This window comes from Chelonoidis abingdonii, chromosome 18 (assembly GCF_003597395.2).
Source record: "Chelonoidis abingdonii isolate Lonesome George chromosome 18, CheloAbing_2.0, whole genome shotgun sequence".
NCBI classification, from domain to species: domain Eukaryota; kingdom Metazoa; phylum Chordata; order Testudines; family Testudinidae; genus Chelonoidis; species Chelonoidis abingdonii.
Window position 1 is genome coordinate 13,828,140 of NC_133786.1, and position 17,993 is coordinate 13,846,132.

The window sequence follows — 17,993 nt, forward strand, 5'->3', positions numbered from 1 at the left end:
TATTTGTGAGGCTGGAGAACAACCTAGAGACATGGGATTGATATTATTTACTTATAGCAGAGACATGAAAACTGTCTGCAGCTAACTGCTGTGTGCAAAGGGGAAGAATGATTTAAGGTGGTACACAGAGCAGAGTGGGTAATAAGGAGTCACAGGATTAAGTTAAGAAAAACTGGCTGGATAACACGAAAAGCAGCAAGATCTGCTCAGCTGTAGAATCCTCTCAGTGGAAGCCTCATTGCTTGGATTAATCATGGCTATATTAAAGCAGCTCCAATCCAGATTGAGGTCCCATTGTGGCAGGTGCTGCCCAGACATATCATGAGAAGATTCCTTACCCCAGACAGCTTAAGTGGACAAGATAGACATAGGATGGGAGAGGGGAAAACGACACAAAATCTCCAAAACCAAAGCCTCTAGACTAGCAAAAGTTCAGCAGGAAACCATCCGGTATTGGCCTTTCTGCTGTCCAACTCCTGCAGCAATCTGGCAGTGCAAGGGTTGGGAGGTTGTGACCATCCAGACTGATGTGTTTATTTATGTGCAGCAGGCTAAGGTGCAGAGCCTCTGGAAAGCAAAACTGCCAGTGCAACAATGAAATAGATGTCTGCAAATGGCAAAGGGAGAGCTGTCATCTGGGCTTGGAACAAAAGCCAGCATGGGGGGCTGGACAGAAAAACCAACCTGCATCTTCCCAACCAAATCTGCAGCCATAACTCAACTGTTCACTTGGGGGGAAGGGGTCCCAGAAACGGAGCAAACCAGCTGCTGAGACAGCAGGGGAAGGACTATGCCTGGTTTTCCTGCTTGGAGGGAAAGCAGCAGCCGGGGGCTCTGATAAAGCGCAGGCACCTCTGTGTCATTAAAGGTGTATAGAAATAAATGCCCCTATCTCCCAGCGATGCCCTCCGGGGAGCAGAGTCTGTGTAGCTGCCCTGGGACAGCTCCTCTCTCGCCCCCCCGCGGTGCCCCCAGCCCTGGCTGCCCCCGCTGAAGTGGTGGAGGAGGAGCGCTGCCCTGTGTGCCAGGGCCTGGAGAAATGGGCTGGCTCGGTGCAGTCGGTGGCCCCTGCTTGGACCAGCTCCCAGTCCAGCCCCCTCCTCCCTCCCACCTGACGTCAGCCCCTGGGCTTCTCCAAACCCGCCGATCCTCCCCGGCCTCACTCTGCGGCTGCAACCATGGCTCTAAGCCGGGCGGCGGGGAGCCTGCGCCTGCTGCTGGGCTGGGGGCTCCTGCTCTGGGGCGCCACAGGTGAGCCGGAGCGGGGCGCGCCCGCAGCAGATCGGACCCTCCGGCGGCGGCTGGGAGAGGGGGCGCGGGGGGCGGACGGGCGCTCGTGTTCCCAGGGCTGGGTGTGCGGGGGGGACAGCCGTGCGCGGCCCCCGGTTGGTGCAGAGGGGGTGCGTCCCAATGGCTTAGATCCGACTCTTTGTGCCTTGGACCCGATCGGGGGACGTGGGGGGGGGGGGCTGCTAGGACCAGTTCGGCTTTGGAGTTTCCGCGTGCTCTGGGCTCGTGTCGAGAAGCCGATCCGAATCCAGCCAGCCCCCTGCAGCCCCAGCCCGGATTGCAACTCGAGGCTGGTGTATTCGGGTCCTCCTCGCGCCTCTCCTTGAGCTCTGTGTCTGGGTGGTTTTGGGCGGGGGGAGGCTCGGATGGAAATCGACCCCTCTCCTGCACCAGCTTGGGTGGAGGAGCAGTATGTGCCCCTTGCAGCCAGGTTTTGCTCAATGGTGGCCAGTTTCCATGGCTCTGGAACTGTGCTGGTTTGAGGGGCATCTGGGCAAAGCCGGGTTTAGGGGGCGGGAGTGCCAGCTCCTCACAGCTTTGTGCTCCTTGTAAAGTGAAGCGCAAGGAGGGGTTTGTGCAGCCAGAGTGACTGCCTGGCCCAGAGGGTGGGGAAAGGGGCTAGGAGCAGTGTGACACTGGGGCTAGAGAATGGAAGCCCTTGCCTCTTGGGGCATGGCTTTTGGACGCTGGACCATACTGATAAACAGAGGGTTTCTGCCTGTGCCTAGCGGGAGTCAGTTTCAGTGGAAGTAGAGGGATGATATGTGTCTCCCACTAATCTAGGGCCAAAGGAGACATAGGGGATTGTAAATCATATTTCTATCTGCAAACCCAGGCCTGGTTTAAACAGGGAGCTGTAGTGGAGTAATGAAAGGTGTATTTGATAGTGATTGAATTAATCTGGTGCGACTCTGGATGCTCCTATCGGTTTGAACCTGATTTAGAGCAGTTTAGCTGGAAACCAAATATCAGAGGGGTAGCCTTGTTAGTCTGTATCCACAAAAACAATGAGGAGTCTGGTGGACCACTTAACTTCTCACTGTTTGTTTAGCTGTAAAGGTACAGGTTCAGGCTAAATCGAGAGAACAGGTTTGAAACAGATATGAGCAGTTTTCAAACTGTTGTAGATTAAGCCAGTACACTTTCTATGTGTAGACAAGTCCACAGTGCTTAACAGAGAGAGAGGAAAAACAATCATGTTGCCCCTTTGGCCTGAGTGGGTAGCCAAAAACCTTGGGTTTGGTTGTTTCAGTTATGAGGAGAAACTGATGCTCGAGTCCGGGATCTTTGATTCAACTCTGTTTATTTGCAAAGAATGGACAAAGTCCTGTTTCCTTGAACACAGCAACAATCAAACAGGAGGACAGTTTCTTTGCTCACAGTTCCAAGCCCCTCATCCATCTTCTACTCTGCAGAAAAGCTTAGTCCCTTGGCTTTTCGCAGTGCGTGCTCTGACTGTGCTTGGTGCTTCCTAGCTGCCCTTTATCTCAGCTTCTCTGGTCTTTTCTGCTGTTTCTTCCCCAGACACTAACTTTCACAAAACAATAACTAGCAGAATCCCTCTGCCCAAACGTGCCTTGGGTGCTTTTGATTTGGGTGGTGACAGGACTGTGTTTTGGGTGGAGGCTGCGATGGTTTCAGTGACCTGGTCACATAAAGGAGCTTAATGCCCAACCTAGAACAATATTCTTGCAGTTACTTGTCCACCTTATATAGAGATATTTTCACTGCTTCACATGTATGGTCAGTTTCTCCCTTAGCTACCGCTCCTCTGTGAATGGTTATAAACCGCCACTCAGGACATACCATTTAAAGGAGCCTCTTCTCAGATACAAGCATTTCTTAACAATGAACCAATTTAAAAAAATTCCAGTTAATGGTGTTCCTAAAGTGCGCATTTCAAACGGCATCCACACAGCACTGCTGGCATGCAGCCACCTCTGGGGTGGGGTGTGGCAGCTATACAGCATAATAAGAGAGGAAACTTTGGCAAGGGGATGAATGCTAACCCCTGCTCTTATGAAACGACGGGGGGTGTCTTAATGGCCATACAGACTAGACAAACCTTGTGATTATTTCTGAAGAGTGCTTTAGGAGACTCCACACACTGGGGTCTCCTAAACCACTCCAGAGGGAGGGCTCGGTCCACTCCTGCTGGGATTCAAACTACTGGTGCCAAAGAACCCAGGAGTTTCTTGCTAAAGTTTAGGCAGCCAACCCATCACCTCCAGCCACATAGACTGATCTCTTGCCCAGCCTATGTGACCTCCTGAGTTTTCCTGTTAGGGTCACTGACATGTCGGAGCTGGCAGGGGGATGGTCGTGATGCCGTTTTCCCAAACACAGAGAGAGACCTGCTGGTTTAGGGCAGTGAGGGAATCCCTTTCATAATATGGAGAGAAGAATTTGCAGGCTCTTCCCATAAAATACTTCCCAAGCTTTGGATTCCTGTCTGTAGCAGCAGCAACTCGAATTCTGCTGCCCCTGCCCCCCCGCCCACTCAAATCCCCCTCGTATGATGGGGAAGGGCTGGTCCTCCTTCCTATCATGCTGCTGGTGCTGCTGGGGGAGTCAGCAGAGAGCAATGTCACAAAGGAAACGTGCGAGGGCTTGGCTTTTCTTCTCCAGGGTGCTTTTGCAGCGGCCATCCAGACAATGAATCTAGGGGGAAAGGGAAGCAGCTTCTTCTTTTATCTTCCTCTTGCTGCTGACCTCCTCTTTGTAAATCTGATGCCTTGAACCCTGGTGCCAGGGTGGGCATGGACGTGGCTGCCACCACCAGAGTGTTGAGCTGGGTGTGCTGAGCTGGTGGCATGCATGGGGCTGAAATTTTGGTGCTGTGCTGAAGGCAAGTGTTGTTTGGCGTTCCCCCACCTCCGCCCCAGCAGACACACGCGTCTCCTCTAGTTCTAGAAAGCCAAGCGCCGGGCTGCGAAATACCAGGCTTATACCAGGTTTGGGGCAGAGACCTCGCCATACACAGCATGGGCTGCCCAGACAGGATTCCTGGAGGTGTGGGGGCAGAGCACAGAGATAATCGGCACATGGGGGCTCACTCTTTCAGTTAGACCAGGAATAGTAGGCAGTTCTGTCTGGAGATGGGGCAAGGGGGTGGAATGGAATAAGGGCAGCCCCTTTCTATCATTCACCCCCTTTTCTGGATGGTTCTGAAGTGTCTTTTTGACACTTTCTGGGGCTGGAGGCACCCAGCAAAGCCTTGAGAGTGAGGTCAGAGCCCAGGCTTGGGAGCCAGGAGCTGCTGAGCACTAATGCAGTCACCTGGGGCACATTGCTTCTCCTCTCCCTATGTCTGCTGTTCCCACCTGTAAAATAGGGGAGTTCTGCCCCTCCCAGGAGGGTGGGCTCATGCCATCCCAGTGCTATGGGGGTATAGAGAGCTGGCCATGATCCTGCTAGGCTCCTGTTCTTGTTTGTTTACCCAGATGCAAAAGCAAGAAACCCCGTTCCAGCTTCAGACTCATGGACAGGGGGGCTGCGAGAACCAACACGAGGGGCATGGGGGTGAGGCATGGCAGCATGGGCAGCAGAGGCTGTGGTGGGGCGGAGCATGGCAAATCTGTATTGATTCCCATCCAGGGCTGGTCAGGTCTACTGGGAGCCGGCCATCGCTTTCCCTTCTATGCAGTTTTCCCCAGAGCCATGTGTTTCTCTTGGCCTTTCTCACTTGTTCTTTTTTTATCCTCTCTCCAGGCTGGTTGGTTTTTTGTTAGCCTGTGTATGTTTGTGTATTTTTTCCGTTTCCATTCACAGCTGCCTCCTCTCCCATCAGGCAGAGCTCAGCAGTTCCCACTGTGCTGGCTTGCCCCGTCCCCGGGTCAGCACTCAGCCGATAGACGATCTCCTTCCCCGGTTGTGTCGGGGTATTCGGATATCCAGCTCACTCCAGCCCTGGGCTCCATAGAGACAGTTAGCCGTGTCTGTGAAGTCCTGTCCCACTCGGCCTGGCCATGTTACGTCCTGTGTTGCTCCCAGGCGAGCTAAATGTGAATGATCAAGGCACAGCCTCGTGAACCCGCCTTGTGATTCAGGGTTTCCCAGGCTGCATACTGCTCCCACGACCCCATATGAAACCCCACCGCCAGCCCCTGAGACATTGAAGCTGCATCTCTGCACATCGTGGCTAGTCAGTCACCCAAAGCAGTGCAAAGGCTGGGAGGGATGGGCTGGGTCCGGGGGACTGGGAACAGGATACAGAGCCTTTCACCAGTTCAGGGCCATCACTGTCTCACGGCCATTCAGTAGCTTGGGAAGAGTGATTGAAAGGTTAATAGTCTGGTCCTTGCTGGGCAGTAATCTGCTGCACTTTGTTGCCAGGAGGCTGAGGACTGAACAAGTGGCAAAGACTAGGGGGCACCCTTTCAGGTCAGGGCAGCAGCATGTTCCTTGAGGGGTGCTGCAGGGAAGGTTGCCCGGCTGTGGCCTATGCAATATCCCACCTTCCCCCAGCACTGAATGCTTCTGCAGTGCCCTGGATGCCTCTCCAGAACCCCCAATACAGGCTCTCTGGGCCTGCAGCTGGAAGGACCACTACCCTTGTGTGGCTTGTTGCCATTGTATGTACATTCAGAGAGTTAGCAGGGCCCGTGCAGATTTAATGGGCTGACGCTGAAATGCGGGTGAGGATGGGGATAAAATGGAACGTGCAGTAGGGGTGGAACTAGCTGATTCAAGGGAGTGGGAGTCAGGACGCCTATCTTCTCCTGACTCGGTGTGTGGGGCAAATCGCTTCTCTCTGCGCCTCCCTCTGAGCAATAGGGCACAACGATCCTCCCCCGCATGTGAGATTCTGGGCTGAGCTATATGGAGCAGTAAGGACAGAGATCTGACAAGTAGCATGAAAGGACCAGCAGCTGCTTTGTAGCAGCAACAGGAGTGCTTTGGAAACCTCCGCTCCCACATCTGGCCAGAGGCTCCCAGCGCGCCCTGCTCTCCCAGGCCTGGAACTGTTGCGGGGTTGGTTTTTTTAAATGACCCAGGTGAGGAGGCCCAGCTGGGGCACGGGGGCAGGGCTGGCGCCCATCTATCAGGGCTCTGGTTGATGAATATTTTTTTTGTGGGCAAGCCTGGCCACTGGGAAGTGTTTTACGACTCCTGTAAGTGCAGGGCTGGCTCCAATCTTGGAGCTGGGCTCCCTGCCGGCCCACCTCAGCCCCACCGGTGGGGGTTGGGCTTTGCAGGAGAAGGGGAGAGGGGATACTTTTTCCTCCTGAAGTGTAAAAGGCCGATCTTTGTTCATGTGCAGTGCTGGCCCCAGGCCCGAAGTTCCCAAACCAGCTTGGAAGGGGCAGAAACTAACCACTCTCTTGCAATAGAAAGCTGTAAATCTGCAGGACTCTCTCTGAAACCCTGCCAGGCAGCTGGAAGCAAAGGGTGCAGAGTGCTGGCTGGTGTGAGGCTTGATAGCGCTGCTGCTGGTGAGCAGCTGACAGGCCATTTCCTGGGGGTTTTCTGTCTCTTGGCCATGCTGGTCCCATGTTTTTTGTGCAGGATCAGTCTGGGAGGGGCTGGGAGCTCCCCCTGTTCCTGCCCTGCACCCTACAGCACCCAATGCTGGCAGAAGCTGGGACTGGGGCAGCTGGGGACTCCCTGCACCGCCCTCTGCTAGAAGAGGCTGATACCCGAGTAACTACGCACCAGCTGCCCTGCAGCGCCTCCTGGTGACCAGTCCCCTCTCATGCAGGCACTGAGCAGATTAACCTTGGGCACAGCATCCCGGTCTTCTCTGAGCTGATGGCCACAGCCCTGGGAGACGCTCTCCCTTGGGGCAGGGGGTGGTCTGATTGCAGGACTGGGATAGAAAAGGGCGGGAGGGGCGAGCTGGTGGGCTGGGGTGGATGGTCCTGTGCATGGTGGGGCGAGCAAGATTGGTACTTCGCTGCACAGAGGTTTCAGGGCATTCAGTGGTGGCTGACCTTAACTGTGCAGCTCTGAGGGGGAGGAGCCACCTCCCCTGGACCGTGCCCATGGCTGACTGAGAGTCTCCCCTAGGGTCTGCTGGTGGCCTCCTTGGCCAGATGCCTACTGGCTTCTCTTGCCCTCTCTCTGCCGTGAGAGGTGATGGGAGTCGGGGTGGGTTCTGGGAAGTTACTGTTTCGTGGGGCGGTGGCCTGAATCCCAGGCCCCTTGGTGCAGGAGCCATCCCCACTCCCTGGTTCTCTGCTATGGGTCAGTAGAACCTGATGGGCATGGGGCTGCACTCTGGGGATGCCGGCCAGGCACTGAGAGCCATGTTCCAGTCGAGCCAGTCCCCAGCCTGGTTTGTGGCCCCGCTGGCCGAGCCGTGATGGTTCCTGCCCCTCGCTGCTCACAAAGCTTTTCTCTGGGGCTCCTTTCCTGGGTTCTCCCTGCGCTGATGGCAAACAGCTGTGCATCTGGCCCTGCCCACATGGCTCCAAGTCCTGCCTTTGCCCCTCCACCTTATCGGCCTCTTCCCCAGGGCTGGGGACCTTCCTCCTAAGAGGGACCCCAAGGACGGCTCTGTGTGAGCTCCTGGCTGCCTTCACCATGGGGAAGAGCAGTGGGGGGCCGTGAGCCCCTGTTGTCCCCCAGCCCAGGCTGCGGCAGTGCCAGCACAGGGCCTCTGACTGTGCCGCTCTCCCAGGGCAGGGTCTGCAAGCCCAAGGCATGAAGGGCCAAAAGAGCCTATTGCCCGCTGTGCTCAGAGCCCCATGGGTCTCATCTTTAGGACTGGTTTTGCAGCAGCCTGCCTGACATGGATGAAGTCTCCTCAGCTGATGACTGTGCCCCGTGAACCTGGCAGCCCTAGGCATGAGATAACAGTCACCACCCATGCAAGCTTGCCCCGTGGGAGGCTATGAGGGGAGCTCTGGGCACTTTCTGCCATTGGGTTCTCTGCTGAGTTGTGTGCTTGAGTCTTGGGCTCTCTTGTCCCGTTGGGACCTGCCCTGAGACTCACCTGGCCACTGTGGGTCTGGAGCAAACCCCGCTCCCTCCCCCTGCCACTGGATCTCCAGTCCCCAACCGCCTTCCATTGTGTACCTGACTCTTCAAAGCAGGGAGAGCTTGGCTTAGTGCAAACAAAGCCAGCTGTGCCTGCTTGGGTCCTCTCCCCTGCCGGCCCCTTCCAGGCAGATGCTCCAGCCTGCCTCTTAGCCCGTTCTCCACCACCACTAATCCAAATCCCTCTCCCCAAAAGCCTGGAAACACCAGGCTGGTCCAGCTGAGTGGCCCTGAGTGACAGTGGAGTCATGCCCAGCGCCTCTCCAGCCTGAGGTTGGGGGGAGGGGGGCGTTAGACTGAGGATGGATCCTCTTTGGCTGCTGGGGATTTGGAGTGGGGAGCTTCCCTTTCTCGGTGGGCGTGGGGGCAGGGTCTGCTGTGAGAAAGGTCTCTCTGTTCCCTGGGCCACCCTGGCCATGCCCTCTGCCCCGGTGCAGAAAGTTCTCTGGGCTCCTCAGCACTGTTCCCTCAATGCAGTCATTGTATCCCGAGGCTCCCCCTCCAGTGTTCAGGGTCTGGCCCCTCCTCCTCCTCCCCCTCCCCACAGCCCAGGCCTAGAGTCTGCCCCACACAGAGCCCTGGGCCACTCTCCCCTACGCACACACACCAGAAGGGATCAAAGCTGGGAGTCAGATGGGACCCTAAACAGTAGGTAGGGGGTGGGATTGTCAAGCTGAGCTAGGGAGCTGCTGAGAGAAGAGGTGGGGAGATGGTGGGGTACATCCAGAGGTATCCCCTGAGTCTGCCCTCCCCACGATAAAGACTCTTGGCTCAGCCCCTTGCCATGGTGTTCAGCCTCTCTCTGTGCCCCTAGGGGAGCTGGGGAGGATTCAGGGCAGTGGGCACTCCGATGTGCCGGCAGTGGGGGGTGGCACGTGTGCCAAGGCCCTAACAAAAGGAACGTTCTTTGCCTCATGGCGGGTGGCAGATTCCGGGCATTCTTGGGCTCTGAGCTCATGGCACTGGTTGGACTTTTCATCCGTGCCGGCGCTTGGGAGGGCGGGGGGGCAGGGGCAGCTGGCTCTCTCTCTCTCTGAGCCTCTGGCCAGCAGCACCAGCTGGGTCTGCTCCTCCCCGCTTCCCCCAGTGTCCCTTCTTTGTGTGTTAGGTGGCGATGCCTGGCATGGTGGCAGAGCTTACAGCCCATCTCTGCCCAGGAGATCTGGAGCCAGGCTTGGACCCATCTCTCCCCATTGGGGTTTTGCAGCAGGCTGCCCTGACATGGATGGAGTCTCCTCAGGCTGCCACCACGGCCGGCTGCTCTCTCAAAGGTGCAGGATCTGTGCCTTGATGCGCTTATCACCCGTGATCCCCTGCCAGGCTCAGGGAGCAGCGTGACCATGGGCAGCAGGTAAATGGGCTATCCCTTTGCAGAGAGCAGCTCCATCCAGTCCATTAGCCCCCCCACACACACACATCCCAGCTCTGTAGCATGGTCAGTCTCTTAGGCTTGCTCGTTAATGATTCCCTGCATTCGCTAACCTCAGCTCATTACCTGCCCTCACTGCTTAATCTGCACTCAGCATGCATGGCCCCTTCCTATTCCAGATTGGTGTAGTTCCATGCCTGGGGTGTTTCGCCATCCCCACAGATCTGGGAAGGGAAGATGGGGAGCCCCAGGAACATTGTCGTTTGCCCTGGATTTCCCTTGTCTTGCTCTCACTCCCTGTCCCCCCATCACACAGTCTCCTGGGCTGCTCTGAAGCCCAATTTGCTAGCTTGCCCACTGCCCTGGGGTCCCATTCAATCCCTGTCCTTAGCACCACAGGTCTCCCAAGGCCTCTGTGCCCTTGGGCCCCTTCTCCAAACTGTGGGGACAGAGAATCTGAAGGGAGTTGCATGTGCCCGCCCCTGGATTTGGGTTGCCTCTGGCTATACGGGAGAAGATATAGTTTCTCCTCTGGGCTGCTCATTCAATCCTCCCCTGGTCAGTGGCAAGTGAGTGGCTGGCTTCCCTCTGGCGGCTGTTTGGTGGCCATGTATGTGACGAGTTTGGTGGGTCTCGACTCAGGTACTAGTGAGCAGATGTAGACATGGCACAAGCCAGCAGTGCAACTGGCCTCTGGGCACAAGAGCCAGGGCTGGAATAGGCCGGCGAGATGGACTAGTACGCTCCCTGGGCATTGTCTGGGTATTCTGAGTTAATGCTCGGCTTGGGGAGTAGGTCAGGAAAAGCCACCTGGCCAGGGGCAGCTGATGCTTGGGGCTGAGAGCGCAGAGCAGTCGTGGAGTATTTGCTGAGCAAACTTCTCTGTTTACCTGCCGGGGCCGGGGGGGGGGGAAGAGGGGTGCTCTGGTTTACCAGCATGGGTGCCCCCAACCCAGCAGTGAGTGGAGCCTGCAATGGCTCATCCCGGCTCCATGGGAGACGGGGGTCCCTAAGAATCAGGCTGTCTCAGAATCCAGGCAGGATCACTCCCCGTACCTCCCCGTTCACCACCACTGGGCTGTCTCAAGTGACAGAGCCTCCCCGCTTCCCTTGGGAGCAGGAGAGATCTTGCTCTTGCGATTACTCCCATGGCTCCTGTTCCTTCCTGCAGTCCCTCTCCCGTGTGGCTTGCTAGCCCTGTGGCTGGCTGCCTCCCCTGACCTCCGGGGCTCAGCTAGCCTTCCTGGGCCAAATCCAGCCCTGCTGTCAGGCCCATTGAGTTCTCTGTCTGCGCCCTGGAATGGCTGGGCTGGGGGTCAGTGCCAGGGCCCCTCACACTGGGCTGAGACCCCTTGTTTACATGCGGGGTTTGTTTGCCAGCCCCGGGCCCGTCAGTTCGGGAAGCATCTCTGCTCCCCAGCTCCTGCCAGCGCCAAGTCGATAAGCCATTACATTTTCTCCAAAGCTCTGGAGCCTAGCCAGCTGCTCCATTACTGCTGCAAGGCTGGGAACACATGTGCCGAGGAACCCAGCCCCCGCCGCACCACTTTGCCAGCATCCCCCATTCTCTGGTGCCATCCATCAAGGTGCTGGGCCTTGGTCAGGCAGCTTTCAGAATTGGCCCCATTTTGCAGATGACGATCTGAAGAACACAGAGATTCGGACTTGCCAAGGTCACACAGGGCTGGTCCTGGCAAAGGCAGGGTGCAGAATCCCAGGGCAGGAGGGTTGGGGCGGCTCCCCCCATCTCTATTGGCTGCTCAGTCGTATTAATTTAGATGGATTAAATGTGCTAAAGCTGTTAATGTAACACAGTCACTGTCCAGTGGTAGACGAGGTTCGAGGTTTGGTATCCAGAGATCTCAGTGCCATGGCAAAGCCCCCCATTAAAAACCCATCCAACCTCTGATTAAAGATCAAGAAAAGAAGGAAAAACGGTGGCAGCCTTTGAAATGCAGGGTAGTGAGTGAGGTTTCAGTGTAACAATGGACCTGGCTTCCTTCCCCTGGAGCTGGAGAGTGTTTGGAAGGAACCACCTGGGTCTAACAGTCCCTTGGCTGGTGCCGAAGGCGGCGATAACTGGCCTTTGGGGGAAAAGAGAAGCTGTGCTGGAGCTGTCCTTGCTGCTGCTGTTAAAGTCTGGCCCTGTTTAGTCTCAGGTGGAGCCTGATGGGGAAGCCTGCACCAGTCACCTCCATCTGTTCTTTGTCTTTTTCCCCACAAGTCTCTTCCTTTACGGCCCTGCAAAGGCAGAGATAGGTGGAATAGCCCATCCTCTCATTATCTGCCCATCCCTTACGCCTGATATCGGACACGCCAATTTGGGGCTGTTAATTTCCGGTTTTACACCACCTGTTTCCACCAAGCCTGATTTCCACGAAGAGAAAGACCCACTCGGGGGGGTTTGAAACTCCAGCCTAACTGGGTGGGGTGCGGGAGGGACTGGCCAGTCTGGGGGGGCTAGGGAGGGAGAGTAAGGCAAGGCCTTGCAGCCAGCTACATAACCTGGGCACAAAGCCACATGCTGGGCAACAGGCCCAATTAGCTCACAGGTTTTTAGTACTTTAGAACATAAGAACGGCCAGACTAGGTCATCCCAGTGGTCTGTCTAGCCCAGGATCCTGTCTGCCAACAGTGGCCAAAGCCAGGTGCTTCAGAGGGAATGACCAGAACAGGGCAGTTATCGAGACATCCATCCTCTGTCGTCCACTCCCAGCTTCAGGCAGTCAGAGGCTTAGGACACCCAGAGCATGGGATTGCGTCCCTGGACCTATCTGCCATGAACTTAGCTAGTTCTTTTTTGAACCCTGTTATACTTTTGCCTGTACAACATCCCTTGGCAATAAGTTCCACAGGATAACTGTGTGTTGTTTGAAGAAAAACGTCCTTTTGTTTGTTTTAAACCTGCTGCCTATTAACTTCATTGGGTGATCCCTGCTTCTTGTGGTGTGTAGGAGGAAAGAATGCTTCCTTATTCACTTTCTCCACACCAATCATGATTTTATAGACCACTGTCATATCCCCCCTTAGTTGTCTCTTTTCCAAGCTGAACAATCCCAGTCTTTTTAATCTCTCCACATACGGAAGCTGTTCCATATCCTTAATCATTTGTGTTGCCCTTCTCTGTAACTTTTCCAGTTCTAATATATCTTTTTTGAGATGGGGTAACCAGAACTGCACGCAGTATTCAAGGTGTGGGCGTTCCATGGATTTATATGATATTTTCTGTTTTATTGTTTATCCCTTTCCTAATGGTTCCTAACATTCTGTTCTCTTTTTTGACTGCTGCTGCACATTGAGTGGATGTTTTCAGAGAACTCTCCACAGTGACTCCAACATCTCTTTCTTGTGTGGTAACAGCTAACTTAGACCCCACCATTTTGTATGTGTAGTTGGGATTATGTTTTCCAATGTGCGTTATTCTGCATTTATCACCATTGAATTTCATCTGCCATTTTCTTGTCCAGTCACCCAGTTTTGTGAGATTCCTTTGTAACTCTTTGCAGTCTACTTTGGACATAACTTTGTTGAGTAATTTTGTGTTGTTTGCAAGTTTTGCCACCTCACTGTTTACCCCCTTTTCCAGCTCATTTATGAATATGTTGAACAGCACTGGTTCCAGTACAGATCCCTGAGGGACATCACTATTTACCTCTCTCCATTCTGAAAACTGACCATTTATGCCTACCTTTTTGTTTTCTGTCTTTTAACTAGTTACCGATCCATGAGAAGACCTTCCCTTTTATCTCATGACTGCTTACTTTGCTTTAGAGCCTTTGGTGAGGGACCTTGTCAAAAACTTTCTGAAAATCCAAGTATATTATATCCATTGGATCACTCTTGTCCAGATGCTTGCTGACCTCCGCAAAGAATTCTAGTAAATTGGTGAGGCATGATTTCACTTTACAAAAGCCATGTTGACTCTTCCCCAACAAATCATGTTCATCTATGTGTCTGGTAATTCTGTTCTTTACTATAGTTTCAATCAATTTGCCTGGTCTTGAAGTTGGGCTTATCAGCCTATAATTACTAGGATCACCTCTGGAGCCCTTCTTAAAAATAGGCGTCACATTAGCTATGATACAGAGGCTGATTTCAGCGATAGGTTAGATACCACAGTTAAGTATCAGAGGAGTAGCCGTGTTAGTCTGGATCTGTAAAAAGCAACAAAGAGTCTGCATGTGTCTGACAAAGTGGGTATTCACCCATGAAAGCTTATGCTCCAATACATCTGTTAGTCTTTAAGGTGCCACAGGACTCTTTGTTGCATACCACAGTTAGTAGTTCTGCAGTTTCATCTTTCAGTTCCTTCAGAACTCTGGGCTGAATACCATCTGGTACTCGGGACTTACGATTTTAGTTTAGTGCCTAGCACCAGGCTCAGAGGGGGAGCACCGATGGGTATGAAGGGGCTGCATTCCCCCCTAATGCCAGGCTAGGTGCTGGAGACAGAGAGTGAAAAGGTTGTACTGCCCCCAGCAGCCCAGGGACTTAGTGCCAGGCTGGTGTCTGACTAGGACAACCCCCACACTTGTGCTGTCTGAGCAGGCTGTCCCCCTGGCCTGTGCTCTCTGCTGCTGACGTAATGCCCCATTCATGCTTGGCCTTTCCCTGAGCTCCTTGGATCCTGTGAGCAGCAAGGTGCTGGTGACATCAGCATTCAGTCACCCCTCGCACTCCGGCCGCAGAGACCCAGTCATTGTGCTGCTTGCTTGAGTCACCAGGAGCTCCCCGACGCTGCTTCCTTCTCGCTGCTTTTCACCAGCGGGGAGGATGTCAGGGGGCCTGGAACTGCTGTCACATGGGGGCACTGCCCCCCCAAAGGGCCATTCCAGGATCTCTGTTGGGCTTTCCTCTCTCCCACAATCCTGCTGTGTTGTATAGGGCACCCTGGCGTGAGTTGTAACCCTATGGCACTGCATGAAGCTGTGCTGGTGCCCCTTGCCCTGCGGAGAGGTGCTAGCAAAGGGGAGAGAAAGGCCTCAGCTGAGACCTGAAATCTGCAGGCAGCACAGAGGCTGCTGGGGAAGAGAAGGCAGCTTTTGTGTCTGCAGCCCCAAGATTGCATGAGGCGGCGGCTGGGAAGGGAGCAGAGCAGAGAGAGGAGTTTAAATACTAGAAGCAGAGCTGGTGCTTGGCATAAACCCACAACACAATTTCTTCAGGCCCTGAGCAGCTCAAGCAGCCACTTTTTGCTTTTTTAGTATGTGTTGTGGGGAGCCCCAAATATTCCTGCTTAGGGCCTCCAGAGGACTAGCACTGCCTCTGCAAGTGCAGGTGGGCTCTGTAGGTGGCTCCTGAAATGACGGAGGGAAATACAGTGAAGTGGAACTGCTGCTCTTAGAAGATAACATCAGAACGGCCACACTGGGTCAGACCAATGGTCCATCTAGCCCAGGATCCTGTCTGGTGACAGTGGCCAATGCCAGGTGCCCCACAGGGAATGAACAGAACGGGGCAGTTATTGAGTGATCCATCCACATTTGTCCAGTTCCAGCTTCTAGCAGTCAGAGGCTTTGGGATTCCCAAAGCATGGGGTTACGTCCATGATCATCTTGGCTAATAGCCGTTTATGGATTTACCCTCCAGGAGCTTATCTAATTCTTTTTTTTGAACTCCATTATAATTTTGGCCTTCACACATCCCCAGCAATGAGTTCCACAGGTTGATGTGCACTGCATGAAGAATCATAGGAACAGAAGGGACCTTGAGATGTCATCTAGTCCAGTCCCCTGAATTCATGGCAGGACAAGTATTATCTAGACCAGCCCTGACAGGTGTTTGTCTAATCTGCTCTTAGAAACCTCCAATGACAGAGATTCCACAACCTCCCTGAGCAATTTATTCCAGTGCTTAACCACTCTGACAGTTAGGAAGTTTTTCCTAATGTCCAACCTAAACCTTCCTTGCTGCAATTTAAGCCCATTGCCTCTTGTTCCATCTTCAGAGGTTAAGGAGAACAATTTTTCTCCCTCCTCCTTATAAAATCTTTTATGTACTTGAAAACTATTATCATTCCCCCCTCTCAGTCTTCTCTTCGCCAGACTAAACAAACTCAATTGTTTCAATCTTCCCTCATAGGTCAGGTTTTCTAGACCTTTCATCATTTTTGTTGCTCTTCTCTGGACTGTCTCCAATTTGTCCACATCGTTCTTGAAATGTGGCACCCAGAACTGGACACAAGACTCCAGTTGAGGCCTAATCATCACAGAATAGAGCGGAAAAATTGCTTCTCATGTCTTGCTTACAATACTCCTACTAATACATCCCAGAATGATGATCACTTTTTTCTCCCCAAGTGTTACACTGGTGACTCATTTAGCTTGTGGTCCACTCTGACCCCCAGTCCCTTTCCGCAGTACTCCTTCCTAGGCAGTCACTTCCCATTTTGTATGTGTGCAACTGATTGTTCCTTCCTAAGTGGAGTACTTTGCATTTGTCCTTATTGAATTACATCCTATTTACGTCAGACTATTTCTCCAGTTTGTCCAGATCATTTGGAATTTTAATCCTATCATCCAAAACACTTGCAACCCGTCCCAGCTTGGTATTGTCTGCAAACTTTATCAGTGTACTCTCTATGCCATGATCTAAATCATTGATGAAGGTACTGAACAGAACCGGACCCCAGAACTGATCCCTGCGGGACCTCACTTGTTATGCCCTTTCAGCATGACTGTGAACCACTAATGATTACTTTCTGGGAACAGTTTTTCAGCCAATTATGCATCCATCTTATAACAACTCCATCTAGATTGCATTTCCGTAGTTTGTTTATGAGAAGGTCATGCGAGACAGTATCAAAAGCTTTACTGAAGTCAAGATATACCATGTCTACTGCTTCCCCCCTATCCACAAGGCTTGTTACCCTGTCAAAGAAAGCTGTTAGGCTGGTCTGACATAATTTGTTCTTGACAAATCCATTATGACTGTTCCCTGTCACCTCATTATCTTTTAGATGTTCACAAATTGGTTGCTTAATGATTTGCTCCATTATCTTTCAGGGTGCTGAAGTTAAGTATTTACTTATGGGCCTTTTAAACCTGCTGCCTGTTTAATTTCATTGGTGACCCCTGGTTCTTGTGTTATGTGAAGGAGTAAATAACCCTTCCCTATTCACTTTCTTCACTCTAGTCATGATTTTACAGACCTCTACCATATCCCCCCTTAGTCATCTTTTCCAAGCTCAACCATCCTAGTCTTTTTATTCTCTCCTCATCTGGAAGCTGTTCCATACCCCTAATCATTTTGTTGCCCTCCTCTGTGCCTTTGCCAGTTCTAATGTATCTGTTTGGAGCTGAGATGACCCGAAATGCATGCAGCATTCAAGCATGGGCATTGTATCCCTGCTCTGCTACTAGCCCTTAATGGACCTAGCCTCCAAGAGCAGCAGCTTCCTTTGTGACTTGGGCCACCAGCCAGGTCACAGTGGTCCAGGGTAACCAAGTCTTTAAGGGCAAACTGTCCCAAGCAGGGCAGTTTCCACTGCCTGCTCTGTGAGACTTGCCCAGGGGCTGGCATGGGAACCCAAGCTTGCCTTCTACTCCAAGGTCCAGCTCCAGGACCCGCCAGCCAACGTCTGAACTATTCTATCCCTGGCTGCTTTTTTCCCCTGAACCTTTCCTACTTCTTTGGCTCCCCCCCAGTTCTGGATTTTCCAGCCCAGACTCCTTCCTGGCAAGGAGTCACTGCAGGATAGTTTCCTTTGTAGCTCCAAACACCCCTTCCTTCCCTCACCAAGTGACTGCAAACTACTTCACTATAGGCCCCAGCTGCTCTCAGTTCCTGGGCTTTATACAGGCCCCACCTGTCCCTGTTCCTGTCCAGCTGAACGTCCTCCCTAATTAATCCTGTCGCCTGGCTGCTCCTCTAGATGCAGCCTGGGCAGTTAATTGGCCTAGCTAGCCACCTTAACCGCTTCAGGCCTTGTGTGGAGCAGACACCTCAAATCATCCCCACCCCCTCAAGCCTGTAACCCTTGGTAGTGCGGCTGCCTTCTGCCCGGCATTTCACCGGGGCTGGCAGGGCATCCCTCTCTTGTTCTGCTTCACCTGCCAGGAGACCCACATTATCCTGGTCCTCCACAGCACCACTAAACTTTTCCCTTTGGTTCTCTGGGTCCCAATCAGCTATTGGCAGGGCCTGCTCCGCGGCTACTCATTTCTCCTGTAGCACCTTCACTTGCCCCACAGGAACCTGCAGCCCACTTTCCCTCAGTGCCTGAGTTCCCATCACAGCTTGCTTGGCTTCGGTGGCAGTTCCTACGCCCCTCTGGGCCCCCTCCGTCCCAAGCGTTTTATCTCCCCACTCCTACCACCCCGTGCTGGGTGCAGAGTTGACCACCTGCCAGGTC

At 53.4% G+C, this 17,993-nt stretch overlaps 1 protein-coding gene across 6 annotated transcripts in view; it reads left to right on the top strand.

Moving 5' to 3' along the window:
• Nucleotides 1–1,141: 1,141 nt before the first annotated feature.
• Nucleotides 1,142–17,993, top strand: part of MCAM (melanoma cell adhesion molecule) — a 36,320-nt gene continuing 19,468 nt past the window's right edge. For 2 of the 6 annotated variants that reach the window (XM_075073451.1, XM_075073454.1), the window contains exon 1: nucleotides 1,142–1,251. In XM_075073451.1, coding sequence (XP_074929552.1) covers nucleotides 1,179–1,251 — 73 coding nt within the window. In that variant the 5' untranslated portion in view covers nucleotides 1,142–1,178. The remainder of the gene's footprint in view (nucleotides 1,252–17,993) is intronic. The other 4 variants (XM_075073452.1, XM_075073455.1, XM_032780535.2 and 1 more) reach the window with 2 other exon arrangements.